The sequence below is a fragment of the Xyrauchen texanus genome, chromosome 9 (genome assembly GCF_025860055.1).
Source record: "Xyrauchen texanus isolate HMW12.3.18 chromosome 9, RBS_HiC_50CHRs, whole genome shotgun sequence".
Classification (NCBI taxonomy): domain Eukaryota; kingdom Metazoa; phylum Chordata; class Actinopteri; order Cypriniformes; family Catostomidae; genus Xyrauchen; species Xyrauchen texanus.
This window is the reverse complement of record NC_068284.1, coordinates 18,818,111-18,845,543: the sequence shown is the minus strand read 5'-3', so window position 1 is coordinate 18,845,543 and position 27,433 is coordinate 18,818,111. Positions and strand designations below refer to the sequence as shown.

The window sequence follows — 27,433 nt, the reverse complement described above, 5'->3', positions numbered from 1 at the left end:
GTTTTTCTATCCTGCGTTCTTAGTTGCCGAAACTGAGACTTGTGCGCACTAATTTGGGTTTATCCGGCGGTCTACTGGGACTATAAATCCCGTCAACGCAGTTGCGAATGCTAGAACGAGAAAGGTTAATCTAATGTATATTAATCAAGTCATTCGGCGGTGCTTTGTAATTGACCAATGGGGAAGACTTGTCTTATGAATATTAATTAGTTATTGATGACGGTGTGTTGCGATCTTCCAATGTCGAACGCTCGTCTCATGTATATTAAGAGTCAAGCCTTCGCCATAGTAAATTGAGTAAATTCGCCCCAATCGGGTTATCAATTCAGTTTCTTTTTCCGTAAGGTTTTCACTATCTGATATCGTCGCAACTGCAATAAGACTATATACTTTAGATTGTCCCACATCTATAGACTTTAAAGGCAGTAGCCTATTGTAACAACTGTAAACATTTATTTGTCGATCATTCTCGTCTAATGTAGTCTAAATATTCTGTCTAGAATAACAGAAATTAATAAAATACACAAAACTACACATAAGAATACATATTATTATTATTAAGTGTAGTTTAACCCTTCTATTGTCTTAGCGTCATTTTTGACCTTGCACATAAAGAATAGATTGTAAATACTGCATTTTTGTACCGAAACCAAAATGTGTGACTTTCTCAAGACCATCAAAACAAAAAAATAAGAAAGAATATATATATATATATATATATATATATATATATATATATATATATATATATATATATATATATATATATATATATTTTTTATTTTTTACATAATTGTTTATGAAATAACTATTTAAAAGCAGTTTTTTAAATAGTTTTTGAGAAAAATTTGACCCATATGAGGAAAAACCAGATGTGGCCTTTCATCTTCTGACTTTCATCTTTGTGAGGTTTTTTTTAACTTTTCATTTTTTATTTATTTTTTTATTCTTTAAAATGTTATCATGTTAATTTGTTCATATTCATAATGTTGCTATTTCCCCCCAATCAGTTTGGGACCACAACAAAACTGATTTTCTCAATGGGGTTCTATAGTGTCGTTGTACAGTAATCAAGGATTTGTGCAGTTTCTTAAGACAATAGGAGGTTAATGAGAGTAAAGCAGTGCTTTCTAGTTTTTAAAAGTGGAAGTAGCCCTTTAGTGCACAAACTGGGCAAAGAGGACATTCCAGAAGGATTAAACATAGCTTTGAGAGCTGCTCATTCACTAAAGATGGAGAGGTGGATTTAGGAGCAATCTAATGCAGTGCTCTCTTATCCTCAGCAGTGGTGCATATTTATTTTCTTATGTTAGCAATTATCTAATACTAATAAGTGAAATGCACTGCCAATGAACTAAATTACTTACTGATTCTTGAGATAAGGGGTAAAACATGTTTTTAAATAATTTGTTTAAAATTATAAATACATTCATTTGAATTGTCTATATTTGTAGACAAATGTCTCAGCTAACGAACCATAAGCGAACAGGGTTTTATAAAACTTGACATTTATTCACTTCATTACATCTTACTGTCATTTGTGTCAACTCCGTCAGACACACTAAAAAGCACATGCAAGTTTAATTTGATCCATCCAACAAGAATGCAAAGTCTTTAATGATCTAATAATGGTGTTCAGAAAAGAAGTAAAGTGATCAAATACATTCTATGAATACAATTTCTTTCATCCATTTTTTTTTTTTTACCATTCTGAAAATTCTGATGGAATTGACAAAATTGAATATTTTTCCATCTTAAACATGTTGTATACTGGAGCCATTTTGTTTTTGTTTTTCCTTAGCTGAAGCTGGCTCTATAACCTAAACTAAAATGCCAAAATTATCCCACAATTCTTGAATGATGGTGTTGACATGTTGAAGCTGTGACTGGAGAGATTTAAACATTGTTTGTTTGAAATATATAAAAAATATAAAAATGACCAGACCGTCTGTCCTACTGTTGCATCTGCCCTGAGCAGGAAGTGGTAAAGGGATACTCAGAGTTATAGCTGACTATGACATTGTCTGATTTATTCAGGATTAAAAAAAAAAAATTGTTGACACAAACTGAGAACGCAATTTAGATTTTTTTGGGGGGAAAATAGAATTTAAAATATACTTTATGCATTTTTTGATATCTTACAGATACATACAATTAATTTGATATTTATATTTATGAATTTGCTGAATTTTTAAACACATTGTTTGGCAGTTTAACATAGATGAGGACAGTTAAATTGAAGTGCTTCCAAATTTTAAAAAAATACAATTAATTTATTAAAAAATATAATTACTAATGTCCTGAGTATACATATTTTCTTTAGGACTTTGGTTTGTAGGACATGTTCTCTTACGAGAGGTTCTCTCGTATTGCGTAAGCTAGCTTACGCTACGGGAAAGATTCATCTTTTCTGAGATATTGAAGCCAAAAAATTATCCTTAATTTTTGTATCCATTGTCAACGCAGTGCGGCAGCTGCAGACCTTGAGCGGGCTAGCTAGCGAGCTCATAGGTTGCTCTGTGGCAACTGCTGCAGCCTATAGACGAGCTTGGGCGAACTCGCATCCAATGAGAGGCGTCCGCGCGCTCACTGCATCAAAGCCCGCCAAAATGGGCGTGACTAGAGTGCATATAAGCGTAGTTCATAGACTGGAACCCTGATATTCATCTCTTCAGCGAAGCTCTTCGCATCGCTGACCTGGAAGCCGCGTCGCCGTTCGAGGGGCATCAAGCAAGCGTGGACAGCGCTAGAAGAAGCCGGCCGTCTCAGCCACCTTCAGCCATCCTGCGAGCTACGCCATCCGACGACGTATCCTTTTATTCAGCAAGCTAGTTCTCACGAACTATTCACAAAAGAGTACGAGCGTCTTTTTCAAGATGCCTCGCTCCACTTGGGCCTCATGTCGCGCCCTTCTCAGCACAGGAGACCGCCACATCATCTGCGCTCTCTGCCTGGGACTGGGGCACGCAGAGCTCGCCCTCACTGAGGGCGGATGCGATTTCTGCGAGGAGCTACCGATGTCGACCCTGCGGGCTCGACTCGAAGCGCTCAAAGCAGAAACCGCCGCGCCGCCTTACCTTCAGCCGCGCAGGAAGAAGCGCCGCTCACAAAGGCTGCCGGAATCTGTGGTTGAAGCGACTGCCTCGCCAGAGCCTCTCCCCGAGCATCGCTTTCACCCTCCCCGCCCCCCCGGGACGCGCAGTTGCCGCCGAGCGGCCACACTGCTGCCATCTCGGATGACGAGGCGGACGATAAGGGCCGCTGTTCCATCATGGCTTCGGACAGCGAGGAGTGGTCAGGCTCCCAAGCCTCCTCCTCGGCCCAGGAATCCAGCAGGACCCGCGCCGGAGTCGAAGGGGAGTTAACACGCCTCCTCACACAGGCCGTCGACCGCCTCGGGCTCGAGTGGTCACCGCCCCCTGAGCAGGCACCCAACAGACTCGACGGCTGCTTTCTTCAAAGCCATCGCCGCTCTACACCCGCTGCCCGGGCCGCTCCTTCCTGCCGGAATTACATACGGAGCTTGCAAAGTCGTGGAACGCTCCTTTTCAGCCAGGACCCGTTCCCACGTCTCCACCTCTCGCGTCGGTGGACGGCGCCACTGAGAGCGGCTACTCCTCCATCCCCCGGTCGAGGACTCGGTAGCAGCAGACCTTTGTCCGCCCTCCGCGAGATGGCGTTCCAAGCCTGTGCTCCCGTCTAAGGCCTGCAGAGCGACTTCCGCCTATGTTGGCGCGCCTATTCGCCGCCGGCCAAGCCGCATCTGCTCTGCACTCAAAGGCCGCTTTACAGATCCTTCAAGCAGACCTTCTTCGGAGTGGGATGAGAAAGGCAGGCACCCAGAGGCTGTTACTGATCTACGAGCGCGACAGACCTCGCCCTTCGGCTACCAAAGCTGCAGCCCAAACTCTAGGGAAGTGCATGGCCTCGCTGACTGTGACCGAGAGACACTTATGGCTAACACTAGCCGACATGGGAGAAGCAGAGCGCTCCACGTTCCTCAGCGCACCGCTCTCTCCGACCGGTCTCTTCGGCTCCGCGGTGAGTGGCATTGTTGACCGCTTCTCAGAAGTCCAGAAAGCCACCCAAGCCATGAACCTCTTCCTGCCGCGTCGCTTAGCTCCTCTGCAGGCCGCTCACGTGATCAGCCTCCTGCACGAGCCTCTTCACAGCGCCCAGTTCAACAAACTCAGACTTCTCAGCGTCGACAGGGCGGCCGCCCTCGATCAGCGCTCAGACAGCCGCCGCAGACCGCCGCCCCAGCGGGCCTCGATTTAAGGTAACGCTGAAACCAGAGCAATCGAAATCTTCCTAACTTTGTTGAACAAACGACGGCTCAGTCCCGCCGCGGCCAGACCACCGTCAAAGCTTTGCCCCCTGTCAGTCCCCTTCTCTCAGGCTACTACAGTGGTGAATTTAGCAGCCAACAAGCCGGTGACACTGCCCGCTTGCCTGCACTCAAATGCCGTTTTCACGGCGACCCAAATAAATCTTGTAAAGAGCAAACATGTCTTATGTGTAGAAAAAGTGCCCACAACCCAGTGTTCACTTCTGCACACAAGCACTGCATGTCTCGTGTCCCCACCAGAGCACGCTCACATAAAGCGGTTACGAACCAATGAAGGCGCCCACAAATGCGTGCGCACGCCCATTCTCTGCCCGCTCTGTTACACGGCCAGCAACCATTCCTCTGTGTGTAAGTCCCGTGCCCATGACTATGCTTGCGCATCACGTAACAGATGTGACTCTTTCCCCATTCATTCCAATCGGGAAGTCACTCACAAAACAGCCTGTTCATGCTGTCTGCGAGCAATCATGCATGAACACACTAAACGCGCCACACATTTTGTTCAGCTCTGTGTGCGGCAATCAGAGCGAATTGGCCATTCACCCTCTAGCGTTACGCTTCAAAGCGTGGGAAGCTATTCCAGGGATATCCAAGTGGGTGTTAAGCACAATACAACAGGGCTATTTGCTACAGTTCGATCGCCGCCCTCGCTTCAGAGCTGGCTCGAAACCACTGTGAACACGGAAGCAGCGTGCATGCTTCGTTCAGAAATAGCAAGCCTTCTGTTCAAAAGGGCCATAGAAAAAGTGCCACCCTCTCTGAGCGAGTCGGGGCTTTACAGCCGTTATTTTCTTGTTCCCAAGAAAGATGGCGGCCTCAGACCCATATTAGATCTCAGGGTTTTGAACAAGGTGCTTGCAAAAGACCGTTCAAAATGCTTACAATCAGGAAACTCCTCGCGCATGATGCGCCAGGGGACTGGTTTATTTCTCTCGATCTGAAAGATGCATACTTTCAGATTCAGATAAATCCCGTCACAGGCCATTCTTGAGATTCACCTTCGACGGCCAGGTTTATCAATACACCGTCCTTCCGTTCGGCCTGTCCTTAGCACCCCGTACTTTCACGAAGTGCATGGATGCGGCGCTCGCACACCTGCGGAATCAGGGTTTGCGAATTCTGAACTATTTGGACGACTGGCTGATTATGGCTCAGTCACATATGGAGCTTCTGTCTCACAGAGCAGTTCTCCTCAGCCATCTGAACAGTTTGGGTCTTGCAGTCAATTGGACCAAGAGCTCACTACAGCCCAGTCAGACCATTTCCTTCCTGGGAATAGAACTAGACTCCGTGGCAATGACGGCTCGCTTATCTACACAGCGCGCGACGCCGTGTTCAGCGACTAGCCGCATCTTTTCAGATGAACAGCCTCACGCCTCTGAAGAAATTCCAGAGAGTGCTAGGTTACATGGCCTCAGCCGCAGCAGTACTTCAGCTGGGTTTACTGCACATCGCCCGCTTCAGCATTGGCTAAACACCCGCGCGTCTCGCCGGGCTTGGGCCACAGGCCGCCAGCCCATCAAGGTGACTCAGACCTGTATATCAGCTCTGCAGCCCTGGACAGTGGCCGAATGGTATCAGCGGGGAGTGACAATGGGAGCTGTATCTCGCCGAAAAGTCATCTCGACAGACGCGTCCAACACGGGTTGGGGCGCGGTCTCGCGAGGGCTCTCCGGTTTTCGGCCTATGGTCAGTTCAGGAAAAGCTCCTTCACATAAATTGTTTGGAAATGATAGCGGTCGAGTACGCGCGCGGCGCTTTCTCCCGGTCATTCAGGGTCACCACGTCCTGGTCCGTTCGGACAACAGATCTGTGGTATCCTACCTAAACCGTCAGGGCGGTGTCAGATCCAGGAACCTCTTCCATCTGACAAAACGCATACTGAGTTGGTCCCAGTGCCACCTGCGCCGCTGAGGGCGACGCACGTGCCAGGCCACCTGAACGACGGCCCGGACAGACTGTCCAGAGACAATATTCCCCAGGGGAATGGTCCCTGCACGCTCAAACAGTCCAGACGTTATGGCACCTATTCGGCAGAGCAGAGATAGACCTCTTTGCGTCCAAAGAGAACTCTCACTGCCCAATATTTTTCTCGAAGCGAGGACGCGCTGGCCCAGGACTGGCCCAGACGCCCGCTTACGCCTTCCCTCCCGTCTCGCTATTGCCACAGGTAATGCAGAGGATCAGGAAACGCGTCACTCGGTGCTCCTCATAGCCCCGCGTTGGGAGAATCAGACATGGTTCCCGGAGCTTACGCAGCTGTCACTGACAGCGCCGTGGCCCATCCCAGTGAGAGCAGATCTCCTCTCTCAAGCTTGCGGCACAATCTGGCATGCCCACCCAGAGCGCTGGGCACTGCATGCGTGGGTGATCAACGACTACCCGTCGCTCTGCCAGAAGGAGTAATAAACACCATCATACACGCTAGAGCCCCTTCCACGAGAAGACTCTATGCGTCAAAATGGTCTGTGTTCTCAAAATGGTGCACCGACAGAGACCTGGACCCGCGGACATGTGGGGTGTCGTCGCTGCTCGTATTTCTACAAGAGCTGCTGGATAAGGGCAGATCCCCATCCACGCTCAAAGTGTATGTGGCGGCCGTTGCGGCGTTCAGCTGAATCCCTGCACGGCCAGTCATGGGGTAAAAACGAGCTGGTCATCCGCTTCCTCAGGGGAGCTAGAAGGATGAACCCCGCGCCCCCATCGGTTCCTATCATGGGATCTTTCTATAGTTCTCGAAACTATGAAAGCCCCCTTTCGAACCACTTCAATCCGTGGATTTGAAATACCTTTCACTCAAAAACGTTTTTCTGACTGCCCTGTCATCAGTCAAACGTGTGGGAGACCTTCACGCGCTGTCTGTCAGCGCTGCGTGTCTTGAGTTTGGACCAAGTGACTCCAAGGTCATTTTAAAGCCTAGACACGGCTATGTTCCCAAGGTGATCGGTACTCCTTTCAGAGCACAGGTCATTTCCCTATCGGCGCTGCCAGCACCCGATAGCGAACGCGACGCCAATCTCCTTTGCCCGGTCAGAGCACTGAGATTGTATACTGCGCGCTCCGCTGCTTTCAGACACTATCTAGATGGATAGTGGACGCTATTGCTGCTGCATACGCGTCAAAAGACCTGCCATGCCCGTTGGGCATTAGGGCTCACTCCACTAGAGGCATGGCATCCTCGTGGGCATGGTCCAGCGGGATTTCCATTCACGACATGTGTGGCAGCGGGATGGACTTCCCCCTCCACCTTTGTCAGATTTTACAATATGGAAGTGCCCGCTCTGCAGGCAAAACTACTAGCGGTTTAATACGCTACAGCTCCCCTGGTGAGCTGCACTGGTGGGACACATTCCACACAGACCGGCACCGCCGCTCTGTCGTTCCCTTCCCACTATGTGCTTATGTATTACACAATCAATGACCCGCATTCTTGCCGGCCAAATATTATTTCCCCACTCATAAGGGCTCCCCGGGTCCCCCTTAATTCCCTGGGGCTCATACAGTGGATGCTTGGCGCGCGGCGTTGACAATGGGTTCCCGTAGCGTAAGCTAGCTTATCTGAGAGAACCTCTCGTAAGAGAACATATCGGTTACCTAACGTAACCTCGGTTCTCTCTAGATGAGGGAACGAGTATTGCGTAGCCGGCCGTGCTTCGCGCCACGGCGACTTTTCGCTTCAGTCAATGAAAACCAGGGTTCCAGCCTACTGAACTACGCTTATATGCACTCTAGTCACGCCCATTTTGGCGGGCTTTGATGCAGTGAGCGCGGACGCCTCTCATTGGATCGCGAGTTCAGCCCAAGCTCGTCTATAGGCTGCAGCAGTTGCCACAGAGCAACCTATGAGCTCGCTAGCTAGCCCGCTCAAGGTCTGCAGCTGCCGCACTGCGTTGACAATGGATACAAAAATTAAGGATAATTTTTTGGCTTCAATATCTCAGAAAAGATGAATCTTTCCCATAGCGTAAGCTAGCTTACGCAATACTCGTTCCCTCATCTAGAGAGAACCGAGGTTACGTTAGGTAACCGATACGTTTTGTCTCCTATCTCAAGAATCAGTGTGCTCTAATACATTTTTCAGTAAAATGAAAAAAAAATTTAAACTTAAAACGCATCATGTGTGATTTGATGAATGAATGAATTAAATAATTATGCAAATGTGATGTTCTGGTGACTAAGGTCAAAGTATTTTTAGGGTAAAGCAAACCAGTAAGATATTTACATGGACATTGCGTACAAAACAATTTGTGAAAGGCAATGAATGTAATTTAAATACGCAAATATAGTGAGAGTGATTATAATTTGCAGTCAACACATTATTAACGAAACATCCGTAGTTGCATGCGCAGAGTAGTGTCGTATTGTCACGTGCTTGTTTCTGTCCAATCAGCAGCAAGGAAATTCAAGTTCCATTACGCAAGCGCTTCCATTGTGTCACAACAAGTCTCCGTCTGAAGTATTCTGGGATTCAAGGTGAGAAAACCCTTTCGTCTTATAGGATATAAACTATTAGTAAAAGTTTCAGTTATCCACGGAGCTATAAATTACAAACTACACTGCATTGTATATTTTCGAAGCTAAAGTGTGCATGTAGAGTTGTTGTTAGATTCAATATTTCTGTTGCGTTGAAAACATGTTTTTATCTTGGTGTCACAGATGGCCTTTGCCCAGGCTGACAGGGCGATTGGAGCAATCATTGGTTCAGCTGTTGCCGATGCTGCAGGTTTGCATTAGTTCCAGGAAGAGTTGTAGAGAACAGTCACAATGTATTATTGTTCACACACAGTACATTTCACAGTTACAACTCATATCACTGTGTATTTACATAAGATGAGTAATATTAATGAACAACATGTACATTTGTAACGGGTAATTATTGTGTGGAGATAAATAGTCTCACATTGTTAATTGCATTACTGTAATAAGTAATTATAATGTAATGAGTGAAATATGGATATTACCTTATAATTTAATAAACAATGTTGCAATATTTCTTAATGTGTTTTCTATAATGCAGCACAACCACTCCACTGGGTCTATGACATGCAGAAGCTGAGTGTGTTACTCTCTGAAACTCCTCAGCCAGAGTTTCGTCCGGATTCTGCCAACCCATTCTACAGGAGGAACACTGGACAGCAGAGCTGCTATGGAGATCAAGCATTTGTGCTTCTGGAGTCCCTGTCTGAGTATGGAGGTACTTAATGTTAGTGAAATTAGTAATTAGGCCTGAATGTGATGATGTTTCGTGCCTCCATTAATTCAACAGAATGTAGTTAAAGTACTGGGACAGTGATCATTCATTTGTTTATTTATTTGAATAGGTTTGAATGTGGAAGATTTGAAGAAGCGTACCTACAAGTTCTTTGGACCTGGATCTGAGTATGACACACCAGTCAATGATCCTTACCGAGACAAAGGAGGTAAACTTAATCTTTTGGACCAGGAAGTTTTAATCTTTGTTTACATTTACTGCAAAAAACAAAACAGAAACAAAAAAAACAGCTTAAACCAGCCAATAGATGGGATGGCAGATAGATCCTAAAGAATCAACACTTCCGATTCTGATGTTGTATCAAGAATATCGTTCCTCACAAAAAAATATTGATTGTAATGTTTTGTTTTTAAATTAGTGATTTGTTTTTAGTTACCATTAAAATGAATGCATATCACAAGCTTCAAAGTGAAAAAAGAAGTATCTGGTATTAGCATTGTTGCTTGTGATAGGAACTATTTTATATAACTATAAGAACTGCTGAAATACACAAGTAGTCACAGACAGCGCTCAAGGATTTCAGTGCTTGTTCAATAAGAGAGAGCACGGAGCAGTGCTTTGCTGAGGTAATGATAAAAAACAAACATCATCTAAAGTTAATTCACACTAAATAAGGACAAATCTAAATCTGCCAATTATTGTGATGGGTTTGTTTGTAAGTCTATTTAAGTTGTTAAAACATTGATCATATTTTATTTAATTATTGTTACTAAATAATACCATTATAAAAATGAACCATGCTTTTTATATAATAATATTGTAGTAACCATGGTTCATTTTGTGGTTACTATGGTTTTTCTACAACTATGGTTATGGTCACTTTTCTATAATAAAGCAGTGATTAATGTAGTAAAACCATAGCACATTTTTCATAAGGTTAAACAAAACAGAAGTTTAATCATTTTACATTTAAGTCCTATAAATGTAAAAAAATTATAAATTTTTAAAGGAATATTCCGGGTTCAATACAGGTTTAGCTCAATTGACAGCATTTGCATAATGTTGATTACCATAAAAAAATTATTTCAACTCGTCCGCCCTTTTCTTTTAAAAAAGCAAAAATTTAGGTTACAATGAGGCACTTACAATGGAAGTGAATTTTGGGATAATTTAAAGCCAGAAAAGTGAACAGTATAATTTAATAAAAGCATTTACATTAATTGTTCAGATAAAAATCATGTTATATTTGATTTAAGTTGTTTAAATCATAGTTTTTACAGTCATTTTAGGGGTTTGTTGAAATAACATTGTAATGGTAATGAGGTTGTAAAGTTTTCTATCTTTACACAGAAAAGGTTAGCAAGCAATTTTATCTAAAATCACAAATCATGTTGACATGCATACAGTATTATATTATTTTATAAGATTAGCCACAAGACGTATTTTAACATTTATGGATTGGCCCCTTTTACTTCCATTGTACGTACCTCACTGGAACCCAGATATTTTTATTTTTATTTATTTTAAAAATGTTATCCCTTTTCCTCCCCAATTTGGAATGCCCAATCCCCACTACTTAGTAGGTCCTTGTGGTGGCGCTGTTTCTCACCGCAATCTGGGTGGCGGGGGACAAGACTCAGATGCCTCAGATTCTGAGACCGTCAATCTGTGTATCTTATCATGTGGCTCGCTGTGCATGACGTCGTGGAGACTAACAGCATGTGGAGGCTCATGCTACTCTCCACACACAACTTACCACGTGCCCCATTGAGAACGAGAACCACTTAGTCGTGACCACGAGTGTGACCATGTGACTCTTCCCTCCCTAGCAATCGGGCCAATTTGGTTGCTTAGGAGACCTGGCTGGAGTCACTCAGCACACCCTGGATTCGAACTTGCAACTCCAGGGGTGGTAGTCAGTGTCAATACTCGCTGAGCTACCCAGACCCCCACTGGAACCCATACATTTTTTGTTTTTTGTTTTTTGTTTTTCGGTAATCTCTATAATGCCACAAATGCTGTTGATTGAATCTAATTTATATTGAACCCAGAATATTCCTTTAAAATGACATTTTTTATTTTTATTTAATAGAGCTATCAGTATTAGTATCAGTGATATTGGTCTTGATAGTACTTGGTATCGGATCGAAAAGAAAATAAGTGGTATCACCCATCCCTAGCCAACAGAACAGCTAGCCAGAATGTGAGACCAGCAAATCAGTTGAAAAAAACATTTTCCTGCAAGTTTTTCATTAGTTTATTTTTAAACATATATTTCATGTTGTATATAATTGTATACATGAAGACAACCTTTCCTGTTAAAATGTGTAAAAAAAGAATTATTACTTTGATATTAAACCAGAACTGCACATCTGTCTGTCATTTTGTATGTAAACTCTGGACAGATGGTGTGTTTATTTTGTTTTCAAATATGTGTTTTCCTAAATTATTCATGACATTTGTTTTTCCCAAGCTCCCAGGCCTCAACTACCCATTGAGGGACCCTGGAGACAGGCAAGCCTTAAGAGCTTTATTAAAAATGTGGATGCTGGCAATGCAGAGACAGGTACTGTCCTTTGGGACATGGTCACTTCTATTGCAGCGAAAGAGAGAGTGAGATTACTCTCTCCTAACTATTACATGTAGTCTGAATCCTAACCTTTTTTTTCTTTTACATAGCCATTTTGTTATTGAATACTAATTAGTTTTAAAAACCTTTTTGAGATTTGTCCTTAATATGTTTTCAAACTATATTAAAATGTTTTGTCATTTATTGTAAATTAGAGGGGAAATTTCAACAATTGAATTTTCAGATGTGAAATCACAGAGTTTAATCAACAATTAATCTGCATTGTGCTTCTTTCCAGGTTGTGAAACTGATAATCAAATTGATGGCATTTCAAAGCTGGCTCCCATTGTAGCATGTTATGGTGGAAAGCCAGAGATGTTGGAGAGAGTTGAGGAAGCCATCCGTGTCACTCAGAACAACGACATGTGTGTGGCAGTAACTCTTGCTGCTGCTAGGTAAGTAGTGTCTGATTGACAACAAGAAATTTGACATCTACAAATGCAGCAGACAGCTACTCTGTATATTTTTTGCTTCAGAAACTAGTCCATTTTAGTTGGTTTTCAATATGATACTTGGTGGCAATTTCAAATGTGTGTGCAAATGATGTCTGGACTGAGAACAGTTTATTTAAATGTTTCACTCCATAAGGGAAATTCAGGTGCTAAAAGTGGCTCTTTCTTCAGGTTCTTGGAGCATTTCATCCTGAATGGACCTGATCCTGAAGCACTGGATGCAGTGCTGAAACAGCTCAGTGACCCGAATAGAAAAAACCCTCAGGAGCTGGACCAAGCTGTAGTTTGTATGAGCTACTTGACAATAGCTATGTTTACATCCAAGTTTCAAATGTAATTCATGCAACAACAAAAAAAGCAATGTACGATAAAAGCAGCATTTCCATCCATTGTGTTCAAAAGAATCAAATCGTCACATCCAGAACAATTTAGCCACTGTGAGTCTTTTATTAAATGTCTGGGGATCGACAGCGTGTCACAGTTCTGGGAGCACTATTTGTGTGTGTTCCTCCTTCCTTATGATCTATAATATATTTTTCAGAAATGTCAATAAACCTGCTCTTCGACACCGTTAACACTTAAACTCTTTGCAGGCTTTGAAATTTAGGGACACCGTTATTTTAGGATGACCAGAACAACATTATGGTTAGTCCAGTAATGAACTAGTTATTCAGTCATGTGACTTTTTTGATACGCATCTTGTATTTCTAATAAATTCAGTTAGAGTTTATTTGGTAAATGGGTTCCATTCTAGTTTATGCACATTTAATAAAAAATGTCTACACCTTAAGCAAGCGTATACGTTTTTTATGATCATTGTAGATTTAATTTGCGTCTTGGTGTTTCCATTCAGCAGTTTTTATGCAATATCCCAAAATGGGCATAAAATAGGTGTGTGGAAACCTAGCTATTGTTGCTAATATTATGATTGATGAGGATATATTACCCTTGACTCTATAGTTTAGTTCTGGATCATGTTGTCTTTATCATCTGGTGTTCATGTCGAACTGCATATATCACAATGTCAGGAAAAAAATACATTATTGTATTTTTGTCCTATGCATTTTCTAATTTAGGGCACATTCATCAAGTAAAGGAGAATCTGAGCAAGAAACCCAAAGAGCTCATTCCTACTGTGTTCCCAAACACCTGAGGTTAGTGCTTCAGCGTGTATTATTATTTTAGCTCTTTGATCTGATGTTATTTTTCGAGATCTGTTGTCTCATCAGTTGTATCATGTCGATCAGGTTTGCCCGGTGCATTCCAGGCAGCTTTGCATGGGGTTCTGACATCCAGTGGCTATGAGCAGGCTATCCGGGACACCATGAGCTGTGGGGGATGCACCTGTAGCAGGAGCTCCTTCATTGGGGCCTGCATTGGTGCTCAGGTAATGCATTAGACAAAATTACCTTGTGATCAATTTGAGCACATCTGTTCTACACAGTCTGTGTGTACTGCAAGGTCAAACTCATTTTGTTGATGCTGTTGTCTGATGTTGAACACTTTGTCTTTCACTGAGCAATCTATTCCAATCATTCATCTGATGGTTGTGTCATACATGACAGAATGACTCTGCACCTGTTTTGTGACGGCTCTAAATATCTAATACTGTGACTGTTATTTTTTTAGATTGGACTTGAAGAAATCCCAAGTTCATGGAAAAGCAAGACTCTGCGGTACAACACTTTGCTAGATCTTGCAAAGAAAGTTGCCTGTCTCCAGCATGCCTAAACTTTTCAACACAAACAAGTGGACAAATATAAAATCATACGTTTTCTTGATTTTTGTTTCATCTTCCATGGCTGTTGTGATTTGATAAGACAATTCATGAAAGTTTTAACTCGAAACAATGTAAGGTTAGAACTTGATGTCTTTTGATCTGTTAAATCACAGCATGGCATGCTGAAAATAACATCCAATGTGGCATTACACAACTGTTAAAATGAGAACACTGTTTGTTTGCTCTACTACTCAATAGATAGAGTACCTGTTCTGGATGTTGGCGTCATCTAGTGGAAATTAGGAAAACTGCTGTCATTACGCTAAACATGCTTTATAGGAAACACGAATGCATACAATACATTTAACCATTTTCAGAAATGTAAACAGCCAGTTGCATCTCATGAAATTTCAGTGTGAAAACAATGAATCCTGTTCTGATTTGTCCTTATTTGTGGCATTATCTCTTTAATATATATGAAAAATAAAACATAATTGATTTTATTGTATTATATTCTATTTGTCTTGAAAATATATTTAAAATGTTACTCTATCAGGGCAGTTTGTAGATCCATTAATGATAGATGTTAGTGCCGGTCTCAAAAGACCTGAATATGTAAGAGTGCTTGGTGAAATTCCCATGCATTTAAGGGTTAATTTTTATAATTTTATATAAAGTATTTTATATTCTTGTTTCATATTTTATTTATATCCTGTTGTTATTTTATTTTATACATCCCATTATTTGTCAATATCCTATACATTTCTATTCTATTATTTATTTCCTTTTACTTTGTTAGTATGTCAGTCTGAGAATGTGTCTCCATCTGGTCTCACTGTAGTTTTTTTATTTCTTCCTCTCATGACAGACGCTTTGGCTCAAAACCTAATAATAACAAAAATTTTGTCTATTTTTTTTAAATTATTATTATTTAAAAAAAAAAACGAAAACACACAAACTGCCCAAAACTGTTGCTTAGCACTACGATCCAAACGGTCTAAATGATGTTTTCGTCTTAGAAGAAAATAGGGCTTAATAGGGATGATCACTTCTGAATGGAACGCACCCTAGGTAGTCAGTACACTAGGGATTGACACCGAGACCGTTGACCCTTCTTCCTCTTCACACTCACTCCCAACAGCTGCTGGTGTGGTAATACACTGTAAAGCTGTGATCCGCCTTACAATAGAAGAAGAAGAACAGCTGCTTCTCAACGTTAGCAGCTACACTATAGATTAAACCACATATCCACATCGGACAGCCAAAACGACAGTTTTAGACTGTTATTTTTGGTAATTTTCCTCCCAGTCTCGACTTTTACATGGACAACACGCTTATCACGGAAAAGCGAGCTGAATTGTTAAGTGTTTTGGCAGGGCGAAGAGAGGCTATAGCAGGCTAATCTGCGTTTGCAAAAATACAGTAGTGACTTTTAAACATCAGTGTATTCATAAACATACAGACATGGAGTTCAACGTTAGACGACTGGCAGCAGATGCTGGTACTTTCCTCAGCCGTGCTGTACAGGTAATGTATTTAAATGTCTTTAAACACAAAAGACGACTCGTTTAATCTTCTGTTTGGTTTTTGGTCGTTTTCACATTTACGTATTACCTTAGCTGTTTTAGCATGTTATAAACACTGTAATAAAATGTATAATGACATATACTAAATATATCGATTATTGCCCGTTTTTGGCACAGCTTATCATATATGCAAATCTAATGTTATGTGTAAATTGTTAACTATTAAGTCAAATGCAGGCAGCATTTGATTGTAAAATGCTCTGTGGTTTGGCAGGATTTGAAACACGACAGTAATGTATAAAATATAACAAGTCAAATGTAATGTGTGAAGTAATATAAGTCAACTGAAAACACTCAAATGTAGTGTGTCAGAGAAGTCACCTTTGGGTTTGACACCAAATGTTGTTTAATAACTGTTTGGACTATGTGTTGCAGTTAACAGAGGAGAAGTTTGGGCAGGCGGAGAGGACTGAGCTAGATGCCCACCTAGAGACCCTCATGGGCCGGGCGGAGTCCACCAAACACTGGACAGAGAAGATCATGAAACAGACAGAAGTTCTGCTGCAGCCAAACCCCAGTAAGAAGAAATACATTTGTTCAAACAGGACTGTATGTCAACAATTTCACTGGTCACTGTTAAAACAAAACAAAAAAAAAAAAAAAAACATGCTCATTGTATTGTTGGTACAGAGGAAGTGAACTCTGCAAGTCAGGTTGATAGTTTGTTTAGTCATGCTGCTACTGTTGTAAACAAGCTAATTGCTTGAGAAGAGTGTTAGGTTCCACATCTGTTACTTGCAATGGTTTGCAATCTGTTAGTGATTAGAGTCCCAGTCTTAATAATGAGTGACCTCTGTAGCCAGGAAATGAGAACAATGTGGACTATAGCTTGCATTTGTGATCTTACATTTTTCTTCGTAATGTAAGATAACTATACAGCAATGGAAAAAATGAGGTGACCACTGCAAAATTATCAGTTTCTGATAATTTAAGATTTACTATTTATAGGTATGTGTTTGAGTAAAATTAACATTTCTGTTTTATTCTATAAACTGCTGACAACATTTCTCAGACCTCGAATAATGCAAAGAAATCAAGTTCACATTCATTTTTAAACAATACAATACTAAACTGTTTTAACTTAGGAAGAGTTAGAGAGTCAATATTTGGTGGAAAAACCCTGATTTTCAATCACAGCTTTCATGCGTCTTGGCATGCTCTCTACCAGTCTTTCACATTACTGTTTTGGGACTTTGCCACTCCTGGCGCAAACATTCAAGCAGCTCGGTTTGTTTGATAGCTTTTGGCCATCCATCTTCTTCTTGATCACATTCAAGAGGTTTTCAATGGGGTTCAGATCTGGAGATTGGGCTGGCCATGACAGGGTCTTGATCCGGTGGTCCTCTATCCACACCTTTATTGACCTGGCTGTGTGGCATGAAGCATTGTCCTGCTGGAAAAACAAATCCTCAGAGTTGGGGAACTTTGTCAGAGCAGAAGTTTTCTTCCAGGATAACCTTGTACGTGGCTTGATTCATGCGTCCTTCACAAACTGATTTCAGCCTTGCTGAAGCATCCCAGATCATCACCAATACTCAACCTGGTCATCTAATGGTTAGACGGAGGCCTTCAAGCCACAGTGTCACACATCCACTGTGACATTTGGTGGAGGAATTTGAGAGAAGTGTTTTTCATTTTACTCAAACTCATACATATAAATAATAAATCCAGAGAAACTGATCCTTTTGCAGTGGTCTCTAATTTTTTCCAGAGATTTTTAAGTGTTGTAGAGTTTAGTCCCTATGGCCTAGACAATTTCTTATAGACAAATATCCCTTTGTAATGGCTGCATTTGATGACAACATAAAGGCAAAGGCTCATCATTTTCCCATGACAATCACAAGCATCTACCATAAAACTTTATAAGATACAGTATGTTTGAAATTTAGCAGTAATAATGTGTGCTTGTGGTTAATGGGCCTTGCTTAAGAGAATGCATGTGGGCCCCATCTGACTCTCGCTGGTCTTAATTGAATTTGTGTGATGTGGGTAGATGTCAGGATGGAGGAGTTCCTTTATGAGATGCTGGACAAAAAAGTCCCAACACGTGCCAACAACCACGAGTTGCTGGGGGAGTGCATGATCGACTCGGGGCACGAGTTTGGACCTGGAACAGCATATGGTATGTTTATTACAAATTATATATTGGTACCAGTTTCATGGCATTATTAGCTGCCATTTTTGTTTACTTTTGTGAGAACATACTTCAAGAGATATACAAATGTACTCACCCTCAGGGTACTCCATACGACTTACTTCTTAACCTGTTTCTTCTGTGGAACACAAAAGGACATGTTATGCAAAATGTTGGCCTCAGGCATCATTCACTTTCATTATATAGAGAAAAATGGAATGAAAGTGAAAGGTGACTGAGGCTAATGATTAACATGTCCTTTTGTGTTCCACAAAAGAACCTAAGACAAATGTGTTTGGAACAACATGAGAGTGATGGCAGTCATGGAATTAGCCCCCAAAACATAAAACATATTATTTCTGTGCACAAAGATGTTTTAAATAAAAAATAAATTCACAATACAAGGAGAAAAGCTTCAGTGTGCTTTCTTTGGAACAATAACATTCTATAAAGTTATTGTTGTTTACTTTTTAATCAATGCTGACAAAATTCCCTGTATTAAATTAAATAAAATGCGGCTTACGGGCATATTTCTTTTGCGATAAACCAAAACTTGAGTTTAGCAAATTGTTTTATTTTAAGAATGACGTCATCACACACACATTTTTATCGATAAAAGGCCATTTGAATGAATTTTTTTAAGCATTTTCACTTTGTCGATAACAAAGCAGTGCAAAAAAGTGGATAGAACTAGGTTAATGAAAATTCTCTCAACATTTACTCGCTCTCATGCCATCCCAGATGTGTAAAACTTTTTTGTTCTGCTGAACACAAACAAAGGTTTTTGAAGAATATTTCAGACATGATGCTTGCCATTCAGGCCAAAGAGTTCAATCTTTGTTTCATCAGACCAGAGAATTTTGTTTCTCATGGTCTGAGAGTCCTTCAGGTGCCTTTTGGCAAACTCCAGGCAGGCTGTCATGTGCCTTTTACTGAGGAGTTGCTTCTGTCTGGCCACTCTACCATACAAGCCTGATTGGTGGAGTGCTGCAGAGATGGTTGTTCTTTTGGAAGGTTCTCCTCTCGCCACAGAGAAATGCTGGAGCTCTGTCAGAGTGACCATCGGGTTCTTGGTCCACTCCCTGACTAAGGCCCTTCTCCCCCGATCGCTCCGTTTGGCCGGGCTGCCAGCTCTAGAAAGAGTCCTGCTGGTTCCAAACTTCTTCCATTTACGGATGATGGAGGCCACTGTGCTCATTGGGTCCTTCAATGCTGCAGAATTTTTTCTGTACCCTTCCCCAGATCTGTGCCTCAATATAATCCTGTCTCGGAAATCTACAGACAATTCCTTGGACTTCATGGCTTGTTTTGTGCTCTGACATGCACTGTTAACTGTGCGACCTTATATAGACAGGTGTGTGCCTTTCCAAATCATGTCCAATCAACTGAATTTATCACAGGTGGACTCACATCAAGTTGTATAAACATCTCCAGGATGATCAGTGGAAACAGGATTCACCTGAGCTCCGTTTTAACTGTCATGGCAAAGGCTGTGAATACTTATGTACATGTGATTTTTATTTTTATTTTTAATACATTTGCAAAGATTTCAAACAAACTTCTTTCACGTTGTCATTATGGGGTATTGTTTGTAGAATTTTGAGGAAAATAATTTATTTAATCCATTTTGGAATAAGGCTGTTACATAACAAAATGTGGAAAAAGTGAAGAGCTGTGAATACTTTCCGGATGCACTGTAGTAGTGGGTGAAAAACAGATCATTATTTATGTCCTTTTTTACTATAAATTATCCTCCCTACCCAGTAGGTAGTGATATGCACAAAGAATGTGAATTGCCAAAAACAAAAGAATTTGAAAGTGAAAATTGAGATTTATAGTAAAAAAGGACTTATCCACACTTATCATATCACTTCTGATTATATATATTTAACCACTGGAGTCTTATTGATTAACTTTATGCTGCCTTTATGTGCTTTTTGGACCTTCAAAGCTCTGTTCACATTCACTTGCATTGTATGGACCTACAGAGCTGAAATATCTAAAATATTCTAAATATCTTTGTGTTCAGTAGAAGAAAAAAAGTCAAACACATCTGGGATGGCATGATGGTGATTAAATGATGAGAGTATTTTCATTTTTGGGTGAAGAGTCCCTAAAAGATTATGCCTCACATATTAAGTTAAACTCATCTATTGTAGTTCAAAGCTAAAACATGTCTTCTTTAGATAAATGCAATGTCAAACATGTCCTCTCATTCTCTGATGTGTTGCAGGGAGTGCTCTCATTAAATGTGGGGAAACTGAGAAGCTGGTAGGCAGTGCAGAGAAAGAATTCATCCAGAGCTCGGCAATCAATTTTCTCACTCCCTTTAGGAACTTCATCGAGGGCGATTTTAAAACCATAGTGGTAAGTATCGACGTGCTGGTGCACCAGTGTTACCTCTATATATATCATACAACAGCTTTATACCTTTACCGTCCATAGCTGATGTCAAGAATCTGGCATTTCTTTACAGAAAGAGCGAAAACTGCTTCAGAATAAGCGTCTGGATCTGGATTCGGCCAAAAACAGACTGAAGAAGGCTAGAGTGGCTGATGCTCGCTCTGCAGTTAGTATTACACAAACGCACTTCGAGAACTGAATGATCAGCAGTTTCATACTTCAGTAGAATTTCAAGTTTAACCATACTTTGTTTTTAGTCTGTTCATATGAGATGTGGCCATAGAGAAGAGAAACTCAAATAGTACAAGATGACCTGTCATCTTTTCCCAAGCTGGCTGCCGGCTATCTTTTGCTCTTAGCGCAGTATAATTAACACAGGTGATGCTCATGATTCTTGCATTGCAACTGGTGTATGCTAATGACTGTATTTTCCCTATGCTTGTGTGCTTACTGTCTGTGGATCTCTAACCTCTATTATTTTCCCCAGTTCTCTCTCATTATATCTCTCTCTTTCTGCTTGCCTGCCTCCGTCTGAAGGAGCTGAACTCAACCCCTCCACTGGGAGAGGAGTATGTGGCTCACTTTTCTTACACGCTCAGCTTCTTGCATGTCAGGTGGCTAAAGGTTTGTCTGCTGTGTCTAATATAACATCTGCCCTCTCTTGCCCTTAACAAAACCTGCCATCTTTGGAGAGACACTGAAAATCATCTCTGGATAGAACATGGTTTAAATACATTGTTATGCTTGTATTTCTGTCCAAAGTAACAGAACAGAAATAGCTATATCAATTTAGCATGTATTTTTGTCTTCATTCATATCCTCAAAAACCTCATAGTTGATAAATATGCATCTTAATTTTTGAAATATCCTTGACACTCCATTTATTGAATTTATTTAACTTTATGAGGGCAAACATAATACAGTTCTTGAGTGTCAGTTTTTTTGGTTTAGAGAAATTGAATCACTGTCTGTGTCTGTTGTCTTATGTGATGTCATATATATATATATTTTGTTGGCAGTTTCATAATTTATAATGTGCAATTTACAAAATGCATTTACAAAATGAAATGGAATAATTTAGAATGCAAGATTTAATACCCAAGTAAACTTGGTAAGTCCACACTTGTCCGGTTAGGCAGTTTGACTCATATTTCAGTGTTTTGCATGTTTTATCTTGTGCTCATACTTGCTTTGACAGTGGATGTTTTAATCCTTTGTTTTGTGCTTCGTATGTATTTCCATTAACACTTTACAATAATGTTCTATTTGTTAACATTATTAATGCATTTGTGGTCATGAACTAACAATAAACATTTATTACATAATTTATAAATTATGGTTTAACATTAATATACAAATGTATTTTTCGTTGTTAGTTCATAATGCATTATTGAATGTTAACTTATACAGCTTTAATGTAAAAAACTAAAAATGTTTTTATACATAGAAATTAACATTTACCAAATGAATTCATGTTAACTATTGAGCTACCATTATTCCTTTTTAAAAGTAAACCGCTTCCTCGTTTATGCTACTTCCTCTGAATGTGTTTGTGCATAAGTGGTGAACTCATTACTTTCCTCTTACATAACTTATCCAGACAGTTCTGGATGTTGTGGATTGTTATGTGTGTAGTGATTAGTTTGTTTGGTCTGGGTGTAGTCTTCGACCATTACCTGATGAGTTTGTCATTGTCTCTGAATGCTGGCCAGATGTGGGCTGTGGAAGTCAAACAGGTGAGTTTTCCTCACCTGACCATATGGAGGAATACACGCCTTTATAAAAAACTACCTTGGTATTTTGCGCTAGCACTTTTTGACATGAGCACGCACACCTTGCAAGTTGGATTGAGAAACATGGAACTGCTTTATTACAAACAGTTTGTATATGTGTCCACCAGGGGAAGCTATAGAGTTGTTTATATTCCTGTTGTGCTTAATATTTTATACTTTGTTGCACAGAAAGCAAGCTTAAGCAATGTGTCTATAATATTGGTGGTAGTAGTGCATCTCAGTCATAGTAATTTTCCTGTATGATTTGATGAGCGAGAAACCGCTCTTTTTACATACAGATCAAACATCATGCTTGTGACCACCAGAGGGAGCTCCAAAGTTGTTAATGTTTCCACCTGCCAATGTCATGTTCACTGTAGCAAATAGCACAGGCATAACGTCCATTTTATTCTGAGGTTTTTGTTGGTGATGGGCAGGGGACGGACTGAAAGACAAATTAGCCCTGGATTTTAATTAAAAACCGGCCCAAAAGTTGTGGGGTGGGGGTATAAGGCCCCCCCACCCCATTCCTGGTTCTCCCCATGGCCAGTTCGCCCCTGTTGATAGGTGTACATTTAATGCAGGTGTACAGTAATAGTCATTTTTGTGTATGTGTGTTTGTGATTTTTATTTATTTTTTACTTTTTTCCAGGCAGAGACAGAACTGAGGATAGCACAGAGTGAGTTTGACCGGCAAGCTGAGATCACCAGGCTTCTACTAGAGGGCATCAGCAGCACTCATGTATGTTTCAATCTGCATATATTATATATATATTTATATACACTGGTGGCCAAAAGTTTGGAATAATGTACAGAATTTGCTGTTTCGGAAGGAAATTGGTACTTTAATTCACCAAAGTGGCATTCATCTGATCACAAAGTGTAGTCAGGACATTACTGATGTAAAAATCAGCACCATCACTATTTGAAAAAAAGTCATTTTTGATCAAATCTAGACAGGCCCCATTTCCACCTTATCCTTGAGTAATCATGATAAATTGCTAATTTGGTTCTAGAAAATCACTTGCCATTATATCAAACACAGCTGTAAGCCAGTTGGTTCATTAAATTAAGCTTGACATTGTCTTTGTGTTTGTTTTTGAGTTGCCACAGTATGCAATAGACTGGCATGTCTTAAGGTCAATATTAGGTCAGTCAATCATTATTTTGAGGAATTAAGGCTATACAATGCTTGAAATTGCCAAAAAAAACTGAAGATTTCATACAAAGGTGTACACTACAGTCTTCAAAGACAAAGAACAACTGGCTCTAATGAAGACAAAAAGATATGTTGCAGGTCAGATGTACAACTAAACAGGAGGTTAAGTGCATCAGAGTCTCTAGTTTGAGAAATAGACGCCTCACATGTCCTCAGCTGACAGCTTCATTGAATTCTACCCGCTCAACACCAGATTCATGTACAACAGTAAAGAGATGACTCAGGGTTAAGGGCCTTATGTGAAGAATTGCAAAGAAAAATCCACTTTTGAAACAGAAAAAGAAAAGGTTAGAGTGGGCAAAGAAACACAGACATTGAACAACAGATAACTGGAAAAGAGTGTTGTGGATCATCTAGACTGTAAGGTGTGTGAGTAGTGCCAGACAAGACAGCCACATCTATGGCAAGTGCTACAGGAAGTGTGGGGTGAGATGTCACTTGAGTATCTGGACAGACTGACAGCTAGAATGTCAAGGATCTGCAAAGCTGTCATTGCTGCACGTGGAGGATTTTTTGAGGAGAACTCTTTAGTTTAAGTTGTAATTGTATTTTTTCACATTATTTATGTCCTGACTATACATTGTGATCAGTTGAATGCCACTTTGGTGAATAAAAGTACCAATTTCTTTCCATAAGACAAAATCTGTACATTATTCCAAACTTTTGGCCCCAGTTTATATCCAAATGAAAATTATGGATATTATGGAAGAGATGTACAGTCAGACTGTCATTATCACACACACACAAACTAAATTTAAATTATGTGAGAAGAAAAAAAGACAGCAGAGAAACTAGCACAAATATGTAGTAAATCAGTTCCTTGGACAACTTTAAATTACACCGTTTAGTGCTCATTTGACTGCTGAATGCTGTGACTGACCAATCAGAATCAAGGATGATTAAATATAATTGTATGTATATTATATGTATGTACTGTATATGTTATGATGGCCATGCTCTCCCGTTTTCAGGCTCATCACTTGCACTGTCTGAATGATTTTGTGGATGCTCAAGCCACTTATTATGCACAGTGTTATCAGTACATGGTCAACCTGCAGAAACAGCTGGGAAGGTTGGATTTGTATATTTTATGATTTATATTTTTCTGCATATATTTGTAACATTGCACTAATTCCTCAATGTTTCTACATGCATCCACAATGTGGACATCTTTTCTCACAAACAGTCAAATTGCAAATTTGTTTTTTAATTTCTGAGTAGGATATACAAATCTGGTTGTTATATTTAATCCACCAGTGCAGAAGACTGTTAGTAACCAATCCCTCTTTTCCTCCAGCTTCCCTTCCACAGTCTGCCCTAATAACAATCAGCCAGCCAGGAGCTCCTCTGCCAGTATCTCAGTTCCCACTGTACCAGTGGCCGCCTCACTGCCCGCTCCTCCAACCAGCCAGGCCTCACCCGCACTCAACGAGCTCCGCAGCACTTCTGGCACACGTAAGGCCCGTGTGCTGTACGACTACGATGCCGCCAGCAGCAAGGAGCTCTCTTTACTTGCTGATGAGGTGAGCTTAAATCATATGTTTTAAGATTGTCATGAAACGGAGACATGCGTTCACTTGATAAACTTGAGTTGAATGAGAATGGTTGGCAAGTTATTACTGGTTTTAATGTGTATGTTTGTGCTGTTCTTTATTTGCCAGGTGATCACAGTGAGCAGTGTTCCAGGCATGGATTCTGATTGGCTGATGGGGCAGAGGGGGAATCAAAATGGCAAAGTGCCAATTACTTACCTGAAGCTGCTCAATTAAGATCAAAGGAAAAACACTATATATGAGTTTGACTGCAGTAACACTCCAGATAGGATCAGATAGTTATACATTTAATGTAGTACAACGCAATAGAAAAGTCTTCTACACTGCCATGTGTGAATGTGTGAATGCCTCCTCATGGGGTTTCATAGTAGCCTTATCTAAACTTAAAGCAGTCTGAGATTGCCAACAACTATGATTTATGTGCCAATGGATTTTCTTCTTTTCTCTGCTAAACTAACTGATTGTGCTATAATGTGCTATGGTGCTTGAATAAAAACTATACAATCAAGCTAGGTGCTATTTATTGTTTTGTATTTTTTAACTTTTTAAAAAAATATTTATAATCTTTTTAATGTTACGATTATGTATTGTTTTCAACTGTCTCTCCATCAAAGACCAAGCTATGCACACAGGATACTAATTGTGGATAAAGTCAATGGTTAAAGTGAACTGATAAACTGACATGAATCTCAACCGATGGGTGGCAATATTTCTTTTCTGTGACAGATAAAATGGAAACAAAAAGTGACTACTACTGTACACTACAACACCAAGTGAAAGTGAAAAAATAATTAGTTTCCAAACAGCTTTGGTCACACAAAACACCAGTTTTGGTAAATTAACTTAAAAATGACTTCTAGTTCTCTGAACATTAAACTGGCATATAAAATATTTTAACAGAAAAAATAACATCCCCTTTAAATTTTCCAAATATCAGGATCATTACACTTACAAATGCTTTTTATAAACACTTTGTTTTGTGCTCAAATATAACCATACATATTTAACACAGATGTCAAACATACTCTTAATTTAATAGTACAATTATCTATAAGAATGACAGAATATTATTTGGGTCGAATTTCACAGCAAATTCATGCAACCCCCATCACAATATCTGGGTTACGTTTCGAATGGCACTTCAAAGAGAAGGTCGTAACACAGGAGTTAATAGGCAGCAGAATCAAATGAGCACATACATGAAAATCTTATTTGTGTAAGTATAATTTAGAGAGGAGAAAGTTGGAAAGTTTGGATAAGTTGCATACACAGAATGACGTGATATCAACTGACTTCTTGTGACAGCCTTGAGGAATTTTTACAGTAATAAATCTCAACACAGTCTCCTTATATATTGAACGGAACCCTTTTAAACTTTAAACATCATCATGGGCCACACAAAAGTATCAAATTACATACAAAAGCTAGTAGTTGGGCACTGTGGATAGCTGGCATACATTGAAAATTTGATAATAAATTAACCAACATATAAAGAATTCATCTCTTCAAGCAGGGCTCTTTCAATATAGAAGCATGTCCATATGATGCAGCAGTAGTCACGTTAGTGCTGGAAATTGGAGTTGCAGCTGGAGCGGATGAGCAGTAGTAGCCATCGTTTGTTAATAACATATCAGGAATGCCCTCCCACAATGTTCAACAATGTTTGGGAGTGACGCTGTGATTGTAACCAACCCATAAAGTGCTTTCGCAATTGGACAAATGGAAATTTTACACTGGGATAGAAACACAAGTTCAGGCACAACCTTAGGTCTACGCAGTCCCTCATTTTTTGAACGGTGTCAAGCGTCCAATGTTGTGCCAGAAATTGGAGGTCTTGCGTTTGGGTTCAGCCAACATGATGACCTGCTGCTGTGGCAGGGAGGTGGGAAGTGTGGGGTGCTTCTGACGCAGCAGGAAGTCATAGTAGGGCCTGGTCACAGCTGCAGTTTGGAAGACAAACAAGAGGTCAAATCCCAAGGAACAGGCATCATTTTCTCTTAACATTCTATTTCTTTTATCCTCTTTCATTGAATAGATAATAAGGTGAAGAAAAAAGATGTTGACATGGAGTAAATATGGCCCTAAAAAGTATCTGAACACTTTTGGATACCTAAATCACATTTAAAAATGTTTTACTGTCATTGCATTAAATTAAAAAAATAACATTGGCATCTGCAAACAAATGATGCTAGATGCTTTTCTCAGAACCAAGTTCACACAGGTGTCGTAGTAGAATAACCACAGATGCAGTTCATCACATTATGGACATGTTGCACAGAGTTTGACAACCAGAAATTGTTCAAATAATTTGTTTTGAAAAGTGTGTTTACAACTTGGTTTGCTTTTTTGCTATATAATTGAAAGATATTTATACATTTTAAAGTGTGGATTAAGTGTCCAAATAC

The 27,433-nt window shown here is 40.4% G+C and overlaps 3 protein-coding genes across 10 annotated transcripts in view; 2 read left to right on the top strand and 1 right to left on the bottom strand.

Annotated features, from left to right (window-relative positions):
* Nucleotides 1-8,745: 8,745 nt before the first annotated feature.
* Nucleotides 8,746-14,859, top strand: LOC127649158 (crystallin J1A-like). Its single transcript, XM_052134128.1, has 10 exons — nt 8,746-8,821; nt 9,005-9,071; nt 9,366-9,542; nt 9,670-9,768; nt 12,034-12,126; nt 12,428-12,584; nt 12,813-12,928; nt 13,718-13,795; nt 13,889-14,028; nt 14,271-14,859. Exons 2-10 carry the CDS (start codon nt 9,005-9,007, stop codon nt 14,370-14,372), a joined length of 1,029 nt encoding a protein of 342 aa, XP_051990088.1. The 5' UTR covers nt 8,746-8,821; the 3' UTR covers nt 14,373-14,859.
* Nucleotides 14,860-15,516: 657 nt separating this feature from the next.
* Nucleotides 15,517-25,557, top strand: LOC127649156 (endophilin-B1-like). Of its 2 annotated transcripts, XM_052134127.1 has the most exons (11): nt 15,517-15,888; nt 16,323-16,464; nt 17,941-18,069; nt 20,315-20,448; nt 20,558-20,650; nt 21,022-21,108; nt 22,197-22,220; nt 22,909-22,998; nt 24,447-24,547; nt 24,773-24,998; nt 25,137-25,557. In XM_052134127.1, exons 1-11 carry the CDS (start codon nt 15,826-15,828, stop codon nt 25,242-25,244), a joined length of 1,197 nt encoding a protein of 398 aa, XP_051990087.1. In that variant the 5' UTR covers nt 15,517-15,825; the 3' UTR covers nt 25,245-25,557. The 2 variants fall into 2 exon arrangements, with proteins under 2 accessions (XP_051990087.1, XP_051990086.1); XM_052134126.1 differs by lacking the exons at nt 21,022-21,108; nt 22,197-22,220 and having other exon boundaries at nt 25,137-25,549.
* Nucleotides 25,558-25,632: 75 nt separating this feature from the next.
* The window catches only part of LOC127649148 (rho guanine nucleotide exchange factor 4-like), a 62,901-nt gene continuing 61,100 nt past the window's right edge, over nt 25,633-27,433 (bottom strand). For 5 of the 7 annotated variants that reach the window (XM_052134110.1, XM_052134111.1, XM_052134113.1 and 2 more), the window contains one exon: nt 26,829-26,968. Coding sequence is in view for 2 of the 7 variants with exons in the window: in XM_052134112.1 (XP_051990072.1) it covers nt 26,811-26,968 (158 nt within the window). In the remaining 5 variants the exon portion in view is untranslated. Of the gene's footprint in view, nt 26,969-27,433 lie in introns of all 7 variants that reach the window. The other 2 variants (XM_052134112.1, XM_052134115.1) reach the window with 1 other exon arrangement.

What these genes read in the sequence shown, in the direction of transcription:
- LOC127649156 (XM_052134127.1), top strand. Translation starts at nt 15,826, where the DNA reads ATGGAGTTCAACGTTAGACGACTGGCAGCAGATGCTGGTACTTTCCTC. An exon ending in TGGCTGATGCTCGCTCTGCA is followed by an intron (nt 20,651 to 21,021) that starts GTTAGTATTACA and finishes CTCCGTCTGAAG; the next exon opens with GAGCTGAACTCAACCCCTCC. An exon ending in TGCATGTCAGGTGGCTAAAG is followed by an intron (nt 21,109 to 22,196) that starts GTTTGTCTGCTG and finishes AATGCTGGCCAG; the next exon opens with ATGTGGGCTGTGGAAGTCAA.